This window comes from Aegilops tauschii, chromosome 6, assembly GCF_002575655.3.
Source record: "Aegilops tauschii subsp. strangulata cultivar AL8/78 chromosome 6, Aet v6.0, whole genome shotgun sequence".
NCBI classification, from domain to species: domain Eukaryota; kingdom Viridiplantae; phylum Streptophyta; class Magnoliopsida; order Poales; family Poaceae; genus Aegilops; species Aegilops tauschii.
Genome location: NC_053040.3, coordinates 275,345,887 through 275,360,476, shown reverse-complemented (window position 1 = coordinate 275,360,476; position 14,590 = coordinate 275,345,887). Strand labels below are relative to the sequence as shown.

At 45.7% G+C, this 14,590-nt stretch overlaps 1 protein-coding gene and 1 long non-coding RNA gene across 2 annotated transcripts; one reads left to right on the top strand and one right to left on the bottom strand.

Moving 5' to 3' along the window:
• Window positions 1-232: 232 nt before the first annotated feature.
• Window positions 233-4,217, bottom strand: LOC141025624 (uncharacterized). Its single transcript, XR_012187742.1, has 3 exons — window positions 3,898-4,217; window positions 2,111-2,201; window positions 233-554 (listed from the first exon to the last, which is right to left on the bottom strand). It is a non-coding gene; the product is annotated as an uncharacterized lncRNA (long non-coding RNA).
• Window positions 4,218-5,126: 909 nt separating this feature from the next.
• Window positions 5,127-10,938, top strand: LOC109738929 (fimbrin-4-like). Its single transcript, XM_073501964.1, has 14 exons — window positions 5,127-6,710; window positions 6,815-6,988; window positions 7,089-7,336; window positions 7,457-7,628; window positions 8,392-8,430; window positions 8,550-8,624; window positions 8,707-8,823; window positions 9,057-9,268; window positions 9,503-9,655; window positions 9,728-9,927; window positions 10,026-10,183; window positions 10,268-10,364; window positions 10,443-10,534; window positions 10,642-10,938. Exons 1-14 carry the CDS (start codon window positions 6,627-6,629, stop codon window positions 10,936-10,938), a joined length of 2,118 nt encoding a protein of 705 aa, XP_073358065.1. The 5' UTR covers window positions 5,127-6,626.
• Window positions 10,939-14,590: the final 3,652 nt, after the last annotated feature.

Genomic DNA, 14,590 nt, shown 5'->3' with positions numbered 1-14,590 from the left:
AGGACGAATGGCTCGGCGGCTGCGGCGAAAAGGACGGCGAGGACAAATGGCTCGACGGCGGTGAAGCGGCAAAAAATATGGACGATTTTGCCAGCGTGCTGGTAAAGTGGCGATGCGGTGGTGGAAGGGATAGGCCACGGGGTCGCGATGGGGTCTGTGACGCCCCCGATTCAATTGTATACTAATCATACACACAAATGTGTACGATCAAGATCAGGGACTCACGGGAAGATATCACAACACAACTCTAGACACAAATTAAAATAATACAAGCTTTATATTACAAGCCAGGGGCCTCGAGGGCTCGAATACGTCAGCTCGAAAACAAACGAGTCAGCGGAAGCAAAAATATCTGCGTATAGACATAAGTTAAGCAAGTTTGCCTTAAGAAGGCTAGCACAAAAGCAACGGCGATAAAAAAGGCAAGGCCTACTACTCCTGGTCGTCGGTGGTCTCCACGTAGTAGTAGGCACCGTCAGGGTAGTAGTAGTCGTCGATAGTGGCATCTGGCTCCTGGGATCCATCATATGTTCGCAACAACCAGAAAGAAGAAACTAGGGGGAAAAGATAGCAAAGCAACCGTCAGTACTCATCTGAAGTACTCGCAAGCATCAGATCTATACTAAGTATGCATTGGTATCAAGGGAAGGGATGTATCTGTGGACTATACTGTAGAATGCCAGAATAGAGGGGAAGGCCTAGCCTATCGAAGACTAGCATCTTCAAGCATTTTGCAGCATTTAGAAGAGTGCATGATAGCATATTATATTTAGCAAGTAAGTTGTAGCATTAGCGCCCAAAGATCCTTTCTCGACTCCCTGCAAGAAAGCAATCCTGGAGCCATCATATCCCTTTCACATCTCAGTATCCAGTTCTAGTTGTAAAGATCGAGATACAACTCCAGGTCGTCCTAATACCGCGGACACGGCTATTCGAATAGATTAACTTCCCTGCAAGGATGCATCACATTACCCGACACGCTCAATCATCTCTGGCCGGACACGCTTTCCTGGGCCATGCCCGACCTCGGAAGATCAACACGTCGCAACCCTACCTAGGCTCAACAAAGAGGCCAGCACGCCGGTATACATCCTAAGAGCGCAGGGGTCTTAGGCCCATTGCCCTTTGCACTCTTGCACATTGCGTGGGCGGCCGGGATCAGTCCTGGCAACCTCCATTACAAAGGCGGTTGCTTTACGTGGGCCACCCGGGCGCGCGCCGCTTAGTAACTGCGTTTGGAAAGCTACGACTGATACTACGACGCCGGTTGCCCATATCTTGTCCCACGTGGCGGTTAGTGCGTATAGGCCAGTGGCCAACTCAGATCAAATACCCAATCCATTAGTGTCTTGGGAGCGCGCGGTAATGAGCAGAGACTCCTGATCATGTGACCCCGTCGCCCCGTCTCGTGGCCTTACGGCAAGGGCCCAGAATGCCCGGCCGTGCCACGTAGAAATCTCGCAGGTACCCTCCAGGTCAACCCGACTACACATCAACTCGTGGGTACCCCTCAGGGCCGACCCGACTTGAACATGGTTCTGTGGTAAAGTCAAAGTAACCGTGTGTCCAAAACACCAAGGGGGAATCCGAGGAATCACCCTCGATGGAATCCACCTGATGTAATCTTCAAGGTGAACTAAGGAGGAATCACCCTCGATGGTTCACACTTGAGGGGTTGCATGATAGGGTCGTCATCGGGAGTGGTGAAGGAGGAATCACCCTCGACAGACCACGACCGATTAGCTACACTACAGAGTTATCATCAGGAGTGCACTACGAGGCATCACCTTCGGCACTCGATAGTAGCCCTGCAGAGTCATACAACTAAGGGGGGGGGTGAGGTGATGTGTTAGGCCCTGGACGTCGATCACGTTGATCGAGTCATCTGGTAATCCAGCGGGGGCAATATGGACAAGATGAGGAGTCAATGATGGCTCACTAACCAACCTATACTAAGCAGTTTAGGATAAGCAGGTAAGGTACGAGAGCAGGTTACAAAAGCAGGCTATGCATTAGAATAGGATCAATCAAGTACAACGACAATATCTAATGCAAACATGAGAGAGAATGGAATGGGCGATAACGAAATGATCAAGGGGGGTTTGCTTGCCTGGAAGCTCTGCTGACGAAAACGGATCTTCAAGCAAAGTAGACGACCACCAGATCATCAGCAGTCTCGGGGTCTATCGCAGTATCGGGGTCTATCAAAAATAAGCAACAAAGGGGAAACAAATAAATAACAGAGCAAACAATAGCATCATAAAGCATGACACGGCAAAACGCTGCACTAGGGGTGACCTGACGCAGTGCTACGGGTTACAGACGGAGAGAGAAAACATCTGGGGACGTTTTCTCGGCGTTTGGTATTTTTCGGACAGATGAAAGAAAGGGAAGGATCCATGTGTTGCAGTGTTAGAGGCATGTGACAGCTACATGGAGGGCACCAACAGATTTCATCTCATTTTTCTAAACATTTTTCATATATAAAACATTTTCATCGGAGCTACGGTTGAATTTCTACGAATTTCTAAAGTTTTAGTAATATCCTGAAAATTCCTGAAAATCTGCAAAGTCTGAGAATTCCTCAGTATTAAACATCACTTAGTTGTTTTCAAAAGTCTATAACTATGGTTCTGTACGTCCTATGATTTTGTGCCTTATAACAATTTTGAGAAATTTTCTGTGATCTACATGTTAGTATCATTTACATCCATGATAGAGTTCAGTTCCTTCGTCGAAACTTCATTTGAAAAGTGCCACTTGATGTTGACTCCAGAAATTGTTAAAATAATATACTCCCTCCGTCCCAAAATTCTTATCTTAAATTTGTCTAAATACGGATGTATCAAGTTACATTTTAGTATTAGGTACATCCGTATCTAGACAAATCTAAGAAAAGAATTTTGAAACGGAGGGAGTACAAAGTTTGTTGGATGATTGCCATTGATCCATAGCTCTAAAGGTGATACTTCCTATAAGTGTTTTGTACTACAACAAGAGTACTATCATGCCATGCCCTTATATGGCATCACAGATCCCTGCAGCTTGTTCAACAACAGCCTTAAAATAGCTATGACAATAAAGCTGTTTTTTATGTTTTCTGTTAACAGAACATAGCACACTGTGATTTTCATAGGATTTAGTCCATGCATCAAATGGATTTGGTCCAGTGCAAACATTAGAACCTTGTCAAGTATACTACCTACCCATAAAACTTTTACTCCTGTTAACAGTCGTTTAGGCGCTGTTGGGGCTGTCTAGAGGGTTAGTCCGTGAAGAATTAGAAGCGAGCAACAACTACTGTATCTAGCGGCAGTGCAGTAGAGCAGCGTGGTCAGAGCCGTGGCGCGGGCGGTCGGCTGTGCCGGGCGTAGGTGGGGCAGCCGCAGCGGCAGGCGAGGCCATACGCGGAAGGGCGCCCGAGGGCACAACGGGCCCGCCGGTGGCCGGAGGCGAGCGCTAGCAGCGGGCGCGTCCAGGGCAACAGCGCGGCAGCAGGCAGCGATAAGCGGCGGCAAAGCAACAGAAGCAGCAGAAGGCCGCGGGGCGGGGCTGGGCGCTGGGCTGCATGTGCGGCACAGGGGCGGTGCAGGGGTGCGGCCTCGCGCGGCCTAAGGAGAGGCAAGGCACAGGCCGGAGCGGGTGTGCGTGCGCAGGCACGCACGGCAGCACACAGCGCTGGCAGCTACGACGATCAAGCGCGGGCATGTAGGGGGAAGACGCAGGGGGTGGCATGGGCGCGGACAAGAGGCGCGAGCGCGGCCGAGGCGCGGGAACGTGCTCAGGGGCGCACGGTGTGGGGGGTGCAGTGAGTGCGGCCGGCGACGAGCTCGCGGAGATGGGGACTACAAGCACGGATCGACGTTGGGGAAAGGGGGATTCGGGAGAGGGGCTCACTGCACACTCTGGGGCTTAGTCGAGGAGGCCAGGGACGGACCGGAGGAGCAGCGCGGCAGTGAGGTAGTGGTGCGGCCAACGGCGTGGTTGAGCTCGATGGCGAGGATTTGGAGCGGCTCCGATCGAGTGAGTGCTCGTAGTCGAGGTAGTCGACGAAGGGGAAGCCGGTGGGCACCAAGAGGAGGTGCGGGAGGCTCGGTGGCCGCGGGATCGGTGAAGATGACGAAGACCGCGAGCTCGGCCTCGTCCTGGGTCGTCGATTATGAGCGAGGAAGAGGGGGGGATTTGGGGGCTAGGGTTTCGGGGAGGCAGAGAGGGGCGTCCGGGGGATGCCTTATAGACATTTGGAGAGGGGTGGCACAGGATGGCCGGTGGGGGAAGGCCGCAGGATAGGTTCCCCCCTACTTTTCTATTTCGTTTTATTTTCTTTTTCTATTACTGTTTTGCAATAATTTGAGCTACCCAATGAATTTTGCTAAATATGAAACTTGGCACATAATTTCATTGCATTACGGTGGGGTGGCACAAAATTTTTTGGAGTCAAATGGGGCGATTCAAATTTGTATTTGAATTTTAAATGTGTTTATTTAAACCCGCTGATCCGCTAAAATATTTCTAGGGGCAATTTGTAAGTCATTCAATGTTGGATCCTCTTCGAAAAATACTAGGGGATTATTTGCAACATTATAAACATTTTTGTTTTACTGTTTGAAGAAATATTATTTTACTTTATTTTAAATTTTGAATTTGAACTCGGTTCGCATCAAAGTGAGGTTTAGCAAATTAACTGCGATGACATGGCACCATTAGTGTGTGAGTACTCTAGATGAGCTAGGGTCGTTGATGGACGGACGGGCGGCGGCGTTTTCGGGCACAAATCGTAGGCGGCGGAGGCGGGCAGTCATTGGTGTAGCGGACTCAAACCGGTGGGTCGCCGGCGGCTATGGTGGCGCGGCCGGGGATGGGCCGACGGGTGGCGGCGGCACGTTCCAGGGCAAAAAATCGCTGGCATGCGGGTGGCGGCGGTCGCGCGGAAGCCAAATAAATACGGTTGGGTAGTTGGTGCGCATCCGCGAGTTTTACATCTCCTTTAGGTGGAGATGTAAATTTCCATTGCGAGGTGTTGTATTTTACATCTCCAGGAGGCAGAGATGTAAATTTTTTTGGATCTACATCGTCTGTTGGAGAGGGGGTTTTGTGCCTCAGAGATGGAATTTTTTTTGCATCTACATCATCTGTTGGGAAGGGGTTTTTGTGCCTTAGATATGCAAAAGTTAGTATTTTTGTATCTACATCATCTATTGAAGATGCTCTAAACAATGAACCAAAGAAACGTAATAGCAATAAAAAAATATCGTAATTTGAAATGTTTCAAATTAGTCGACGTGATCCTTAGAGCATGACCTTGTAAGCCGCGAACCGTGCAACCACTGGAGATAACTGATATTCACTGCTTGCTAGACTGATTAAGTAAGTTCCAAGAAGCAAAACATAGATTAATATAAAAATAGAATTATTTAAATTTTGGATCTGTGTTGCACGTACATAACTACTAGTGTAAAAAAAATGTTCACATAGCATAAAAAATGTTTTGTATCATTCAAACAAAGTTTCAACGTGTATTTAAAAAAGTTTAACACATATTCGAAAACCCGACAAGAAACATTCCAAAAATATACTCAAAACATGTATTTGAAAACAAATGTTAATCATGTATTTGAAAAATGTTGAATGTATATAAAAATGTTCTAGATGCATATAAAAATGAATAGATATGTATTAAAAAGTTAGACATAAAAATATATATTTCAAAAATGTTAATCATGTATTTAAAAAATGTTAAACGTGTATACAAATATTCTTGATGTTTATACGAAAAATATAAAATTTGTAAGCAAAATTAGACATGTGTTCAAAAAGAAATAAAGAAATATAAAAAGAAAAAGGAAAAAAGAAGAAAGAAACAAATAAAACCAAAGAAAAAAGAAAAAAGAAGCAAAACAGTGAAATAATGAATAAGAAAATCACAGAAAAAAACTTCTACGCAGCTACAGTATTACCGGCCCAGTAGCTCCACGCTGTAGCTAGACCTATTATGCCCGCGGCGAGAAAAATCCGAGAGCCGTCCAAACCCATGAAAGATGAGGCATGTTGGAGAGAGAGAGAGATGGCACCCCTCCGTCGTCTACATGGGAGAAGAAGAGGAGCATGTCCGTGGAAGCTTCACGTTCTAACATTAGTTATCTACTTTTCTATTCTAGGCATCTGCGGGAGGCTGAAAAAGGAGGCACCATGTTAGCTTCTCCCTTTTTCTTCCTATCCTATGGCTCTCTGCTATCCAACCACTCGTTCGCTTCCCCACAGTTCTTGGGGTTCGCCGCGGAGCTGGGAGCAATGCATGCGGAGTGAATAGTTTTCGGGTGCTGGAGGAAGGAAGACAGGAAGAACGAAGATCAAAGCCTTCCAAAAAGAATTTTTCATCGCAAAGGTTGGTGACGATCCGTTGGGGGGTATTTTTTCCGCAAGTGTAATAGTTCCACCAGTTTTGGTCCTATTCTTCTTGATGCATATACTGCAAACATAGTGCTGAATTTGATCAGAGAGCTTGGTGCTAATTAGTCCTAGAGATTCAAGATCATGGTTGGACTGTCTTTATTCTAGGTCTCAATAACTGCCGAATTGGTGCAAAAATTAATTTAGCACGAGAGTGAAACTAAATTTGGAAGACAATGTCTAGCGTTGGTGTTCTTGTCTCTGATCCATGGCTCCAGAACCAGTTCACCCAAGTGCAGCTCCGAACGCTCCGAACAAAAGTAAGCACTCCTTGAGGCCATTCTTGATGCACTTTGAAAAATTGTGTTGTTTCCTTTCCATAATTGTGTAATCACAATGCTACCTCTTATGTTCCACGGTATAGTTCACTTCCGCAAAGAGATCGGATGCCGAGCAGGTAACTATAAAAGATTTGCCGCCGGTAATGGAGAAGCTTAGGGGCATTCAAGAGGTTCTGACTGAGGAGGAGATCACAAATTTTTTGAGCGAGTCTTACCCCGATATGGACCAGTCAATCGAATTTGAGCCATTCCTTAGGGTACATTCGATCATCTTGGCATACCTTCTGTTGATTCCACATTTTCACTTATGTATGAGTTTTTTTGTTTGATGAGTTGTAAAATCTTGCAATATGTTAGGAGTACTTAAATCTTCAAGCAAAGGGAGCCAGCAAATCAGGAGGCAAAAAGAAATTGAAGGGATCAGTGTCATTTTTGAAGGCGTCCACCACTACTCTCTTGCACGTCATTAATGAATCTGAAAAAACTTCTTATGTCAATCATATCAATAAATTTCTCGGGGAGGACCCTTTCCTGAAGAATTTCTTGCCATTGAATCCAGCATCAAACGATATATTTAATCTTATTGGGGATGGTGTTCTACTTTGGTGAGATGTTCTTTTAAATGCTCACTGTATTTTTTTACTACCACAACATCTCTTAATTTTGATTTCTGTTAACAAATTTTCTAAGGCAGTTATTCCCTTACCTTATTAATACTGAATCAGCAAGTTGATCAATGTTGCTGTTCCCGGCACAATAGACGAGAGAGCAATCAATACAAAGAAGGAACCGAATCCATGGGAGAGGAATGAGAACCACACTCTTTGTCTCAACTCTGCCAAGGCCATTGGTTGTACTGTTGTTAACATTGGGACACAGGATCTGATTGAAGCTAGAGTATGTATCTATGTTTTTACTGCATTAACGTAGTTTATTACTTTAGATCTTAAGTTCTTCTTTTCCTTCGGTTCCTATTTAAGTTTGAACTGGCAAAACAGTATACAAGTTGAGCTGGTTTTCAGGGAAGGGTAGATATATAATGACATTTCTTGACTAGGTTGTGCATATCTTGAATTGCACAATGTACACAGTTGTACATTTTATTAAATGAATCTTTGGGGATTATTCTATTTTGAGGCTCTTAACTTTTTTTGGTGTCGACAAATTCTTGGACTGAAAAATGTTACATATCACTACTAGAAACATAACTGTGCTTTGCAAGGGATAAACACATAGCCGGTCGTGTTAAGGCGTTGTCATCGGCCTGGTCCAGTTCACAGAATGATTTATATATAATGTCTCTGCAAGCACAAGTTCTCAGCTCCATTTTTACTTGGAGATTTTTCAAGGAGGTGGTTAAATTTTTTATATGCATACAAGCTTTTGTTTTTTTTGTGTCTCAATTAGTTTTCTTAACTGTTACAGTTTTTTTAGGAAGGTGGAAAAGAGAGCATGCTTAATTTATTAAATTCTTGGAAGCTTGCTCGTGTTTCAATAAGTTAGATTGTTAGAATTTTAGGATGGTAGAAAAAAATCTGATGGGATATCGGGTACTATTGTCAACTCACATTTTATGTAAGAGTAAAGATTCGTAGCAATATATTTATTATTGTTAAAAATCATTTCACTTTGTACTGCTGAAGTATTTTTCCTTTTTCAGCCTCATCTAGTTCTTGGTTTGCTATCCCAAATCATAAAGGTGTGTTTTCTACAACCACCAATACTGAGTTAGTTACAAAATAATTTTTTCAGCAATATAGTGTTACCTAGAACATTGATGAATGCATCTTTCTAATTTTTTCGTTGGACTTCTCTCAGATACAACTCTTAGCAGATTTGAATCTGAGGAATACACCTCAGTTGTTGGAGTTGGTGGCTGGTGATAACAGCAAGGTTTAAATCATCAAGAGAACTTGTATGTACATGCTTGTGCATTAGCAAAGTCTGGATAATTATGTTACATGATGTTATACAGGAAGCAGAGGAGCTTGTCACCTTAGCACCAGACAAGATGTTGCTCAAATGGATGAACTTTCATATCAAGAAAGCAGGGTACAAAAAAACTGTAACAAATTTCTCTACTGATGTTAAGGTATGTATATCAATTGTATGGATATTACACAAACCACCTGAAAATGCACAACCTCTAGGCAATTTTTTCATATCGACGGTAAATACTGTGACTTTTGTTTTTGCTTGGAATAAACACTGACTTTTATGGCATGTTTATATAGATCTGTTAAATCATTCTATGATATTGACGACATTTTGAGAAATGCTAATGCAAAAGATTTCATTATGCTATATCGTATGATGTATTTGCAGGATGGTGAAGCGTATGCTTACCTTCTCAGCGCCCTTGCTCCCGAGCATAGCTCAACGACCATGATAGAAACTACAGATCCTAAAGAAAGGGCAAAGAAAGTACTTGAAACCGCCGAAAAGCTTGATTGTACAAGATATGTAACATCTAAAGATATTAATGAGGGTTCAGCAAATCTCAACTTGGCATTTGTCGCACAAATATTCCAGCAAAGGTACTGGTCTCTCCTTGTCCTCTCTTCTGATAAATCTGTTTTGCCCCTTAGGGTTGTATGCAATGCAAGAAACTAAAAGAAATATCATCAGTTTGTGAGGAATTGTTCCACCTGTTATCTATGTCTTAAAACACAAATCAAAATAGCTATATAACTATGCAAATGTCGATGTTTCAAACATTTTGTCCAGGTTAATGCATATTGTATTATGAAAATGATTTAAAACCTATGCAGAAATGGTCTATCATCGAACAAGGTGGCTCCTGTCGTCCAAGATACCCCTGATGATGTTGAAGCATCGAGGGAAGGGAGAGCATTTCGCTTGTGGATCAACAGTCTTGGAATTGCAACTTACGTGAACAATTTATTTGAGGATGTTAGGACTGGGTTAGTCCCATTTCCACCAGCAACTTAGCCTTGAAATATAATTTTTGGCATCTTACAAAAGTTCATTTCCAGATGGGTTCTTCTAGAAGTGCTTGACAAAATTTCTCCAGGATCAGTTATCTGGAAACAAGCATCGAAACCTCCAATTATCATGCCGTTTAGGAAGGTTGAGAACTGCAATCAGGTTATCAGAATTGGGAAGGAGTTAAATTTTTCGCTTGTGAATGTAGCAGGAAATGACATTGTTCAAGGAAACAAGAAGCTAACCCTTGGTAAAAAAAAAATCCCCGCGCATGCTTTAGCTTGCTCTTATTTTTGTTTCTAATTTTGAATTCTGTGTAGTATTTGATTTCAAATAATACCCTGTCAGCTTTCCTGTGGCAACTCATGAGGACCAGCATCCTACAGCTGCTAAAGAACTTGAGATCCCACTCTAAAGACAAAGAAATTACAGATGCTGACATTCTGATCTGGGCGAATAATAAGGTCAAGGAATCAGGAAAAACATCTCACATCGAAAACTTCAAGGTTGATCAGCATTCCCATATTATTAAAATTAACTTGTGTTGTCATGGCCATGGCCTTAAGCAGCTGTGTTGATTGATTCTCTAGGATAAGAGCTTATCAGACGGGATGTTCTTCCTGGATCTTCTAAGCGCTGTGCAAAGTAGAGTTGTTGACTGGAATATGGTGAAGAAGGGGGAGGATGGTGTGTACCTTTGCTCTGATTCTTGAGTCAGTTTCAGATTTTTCACGTTTCCGTTGTCATTTGCTTTTGTGGTTGCAGATGATGAGAAGAAGATGAATGCAACATACATCATAACTGTTGCTAGGAAACTTGGGTGCACCGTGTTCTGGTTGCCAGAGGACATAATGGAGGTAGCCTACGAAAAATTGTTTGTCGCGCTAACTTGAGAGATGGATAGTAACATTGGGCCAGTCAAGGATCAAACAGTGACATTGCCTTTTTCATTTTGTTGTGTCAGGTAAATCCCAAGATGATCCTCACTCTTACTGCAAGCATCATGTACTGGAGTCTGCAGAAGCATGGACCTTACGAAGGCCCCGGGCCAACAGGATCCGCAGCGTCACAAGAAGCTCTCCCAGAAGAGGAGGAGGAGGAGGTGGTGGAGGTGGAGGAGGAGGAAGAAGAAGAATTAGAAGCAGAAGCAGAGGCAGAGGCGGAAGCAGAAGCAGAGGCAGAGGCAGATGCAGAAGCAGAAGCAGAGGCAGAAGCAGAAGCAGAAAAAGGAGGAGAAGAAAGCCTTGAAGATGGTGCCTAAAATAAGATCCGACCTGACCACATCAGGCAGGGGGTGGTTTCAGTACGGGAGGGATAGCAAACGGCAGAGCAGGAAGTTAGTTTTGATCTACTCTTTGCATGCAAATGCGCAGCGATGAGCTTCTACTCTTATACTTGTACTAGATAAACAAAGGTCCTGCGCCGATTAAAGCTTGTGTAAGATACTCCAGTTTATATGCGTTTTCCGTCGTTCTTCTCTGCAGTGCGTTCCTATGCTTGGTTCGTTGTGCCTCGCCAGCAATACCACAGATTATATTTTTGACAAAAGGTGCAATTTATTAACTCAAAAGGAAGTTCGACTGGCCAGCATACCATAGATGAGAGGACAGTCAACTCGATGATCGATCTAAGTTCAAAGGGAGCAGTCGCCGTGCGGCCGTATGATTGGCGCCTCCCGTCTTCCTCCCTCGCGTCCCCTCCCCTGCCCTTACGCTCCCCCTCGCCACCGGCCAGAGCACCGCGGGGCTCCACCACTTTCTCACAGTTCGGGACCATCATGGTGTGAAAATAGGTTGAAGCATCTATCCTCCCATACAGGGAGCCGCGTGATCTTATATTGATTGTGGAGAGACCCATCTCTTGATAGGTTACGTGATATGGTAGTTGGACTACCACGGATTTTACAGGGAGGTTTAAAAGGATATATAGAGAGATAGAGATAAACTCTAACTAAACTACCCTACAGAGGTCTTGGTGCAAAAGGCCACACTTGGCGTACATAGCCAAACAACGAATATGTCTAATACCTTCTCTTAATCAAAACTTAACTAAGTTGAGATTACGCTTGAATTCTTCAAAAAGTCTTGTAGATAGCGCTTTTGTAAATCCATCAGCAACTTGATCTCTTAAATGCACAAACTGGATATCCAACTCTTTGTTGGCAACTCTTTCCCTCACAAAGTGGTAATCAATCTTGATATGTTTGGTCCTTGCATGAAAAACAGGGTTAGCAGATAAATATGTAACACCAAGATTGTCGCACCAAAGACAAGGAGTTGGAGTGTGATGTATCCCAAGTTCTCTCAGCATGTACTTCACCCAAATAATCTCTGAAGTTGCATCTGCTAGTGCCTTGTATTCTGCTTCAGTGCTTGACCTCGAAACTATGGCCTGTTTCCTTGCACGCCATGAGATTAGGTTAGGTCCAAAGAACACAGCAAAACCACCAGTTGAGCATCTGTCATCTGGGCATCCTGCTCAATCAGAGTCAGATAAAGCACTAACAAGAGTGGATGGTGACTTGTTAAATGTCAACCCAACACTTAACTTATCCTTCACATATCTTAGTATGCGTTTTGCTGCAGTCCAATGCGCAGTGGCAGGTGACGGTGCCACGTACCTAGGGTAGGGTCTTAGGCCTGACCTGGACACCCTACCCAAGGACGCTACACAAGAGTCCAAGGCCTATAAGGTGCAAGAGAAGATGCCGACTGAAATCCCCATGAAGTGCAAACAGGAGGTTCCACTCGGAAATCCCAATTCCACTCGACCATGACTATTTCACTCGATCATACAAGAATCCACTCGAAGTACAGAATACCTAGAGTCACCCCAGGATGGCAATGGTCAGGCATTCACTTTGTCGTTATAAAGACCATTTAGTATGGGCGTTACCAGTAACGTTCTGGATTTAACTCTCATTGAACCCTGGTGTAACTGAGGATAGTGAAGGGTCGGCGCACTCTATATAAGCCACCCCCCTCTTGCACAAGGGTTCGCACCCCCTGTAACTATTCAACACTCCAATTGACAAGCCTCCGCGGCACCGAGACGTAGGTCTGTTACCTCCTTCGAGAGGGGCCTGAACTCGTAAATCTGTGCGTACAACCTCGCCGTAGCTAGGACACTGCCCTCTCCTACGTACCCCCTACTTCTACTGTCAGACTCGTTCCCACGATAGTTGGCGCCCACCATGGGGCAGGCATCTGAGCGACTTCCGGTGAGGTTGCAATCTTCGATCTTCATCAACATGGTTTCCGGGCGCGCTCACCTTCATCGCTGATGACTCCACCTGGCTCCAAGAAGCCCCCGTCGACGTCGAGGCTCTCCCCATTCACGGGGCGGCGCACATCCGCGCGAGTGCCTGCGGCGTCCTCCTGCGGCAGCCGTCGACTCAGTATCGATCGGCTCCCGTGGCGTCTTCGCTCCCCGCTATCCGTCGCCGCAAGCGATCCGGTCGCTCGCGGCTCCAGCGGTGGGTGAAGCATGCGGTGCCTCGTCAGTCGACCACCCCTCAAACCGCGGCGATTGAGCCCGATGAATCTCTCTACAGATTGTTTGATCTGCCGACTGGCCATTCAGATACGCTTTCCGAGTGTGAGAGCAACGACAATCCCGCGGCGGAAGTCCTCATGGTCGACTCCCAGTGCAGTCTGCCCGATTTCCGTCGCGGCGGCGGCGATAGAGGTGGCCCGTCGCGCGACTACGATGAGTATTATCCTCAAGCCCTCACTACAGAGCAGAGGGAGGAGCTTCATCGCAGAAACAATCAGGCTCTCTAGACCCCCATTGTTGGGGAGACCTCCGAGGCTCGGGCTTTGGAGGCTGCGCGCTTGGCCACCTTGGCTGAGCGTACGCGCTTGGAGAATCTTTAGCAGGCACTCGGCGACTGCGCCCGCAGGCAAATTCCAAGTTCCAGTCGACGGCAATGACAATTGTTTTTGACTGGGCCTCGAGAAGAGTGTGAGGTATACCGTACCCCGATCCAGAATGTTGTAGCAGTTGCACGTATAGCAGATTCAATTCAAACGTCCCGTTCCGAGGCTGGTAGAGGGTTGCAGCAGATTCGGGAATTGCTCAGGGCGGCCGAGGAGCAGAATTCAGCTGTTTCTCAGTCGCACAACAGGATTCACAACAGATCCATCATGGCGGACATAGTTCAGTCGGCACACGGCCCGAGATCGCCTCCGCGGCGTGAAGATCGTGGTTATCGCCAGGACCAGTACCTTGGTTGAGGCTATGGGTAGTTTGATCCTCGATACCACCGTTGAGTGCCTACACCCCCTCCGAGGGGTGGTTCGTACGCGCCCCAGCGGTATGATGACAGGCGTCCATATGGTGATGAGCAGAGAGTTCCAGTCGACCCAAGAGAGCCTGGGTTCGATGCGATAGGTCAGTCCTCGTACATGGCTTGGTTGACAGAGGCGGAGCTAACAGAGAAGGGCTGGACAGAGATCGTCCGAGTGGAAACAGGGCGTTCGTTTCTGGGCCCAAATGTTTCAGCAGGGCCATCCGAGCAGCTGAGATCCCGTCCAACTTCAGATTGGCTGCGGGAGTGAGCAAGTTCACTGGCGAGTCGAAGCCACACACATGGTTGGAAGATTACCGAGTGGCGGTGCCGATTGGTGGAGGCAACGATGATGTAGCCATGAAGCACCTCCCCTTGATGCTTGAAGGCTCGGCCAGAGCTTTGTTGAATCAGTTGGCTCCTAGAAGAAAATTCTGTTGGGAAGATTTGGCCCGAGTGTTTATCAAGACATTCGAAGGCACTTGGAAGCGCCTCGCTGGGATGTCTGAATTGCAGTATTGTGTCCAGAAGCCGAATGAAACTTTGAGGGATTACATCCAGCGGTGGACTACACTTCATCATCTGGTGGAGAATGTTTTAGAGCACCAGGCCGTCTGCGCTTTCA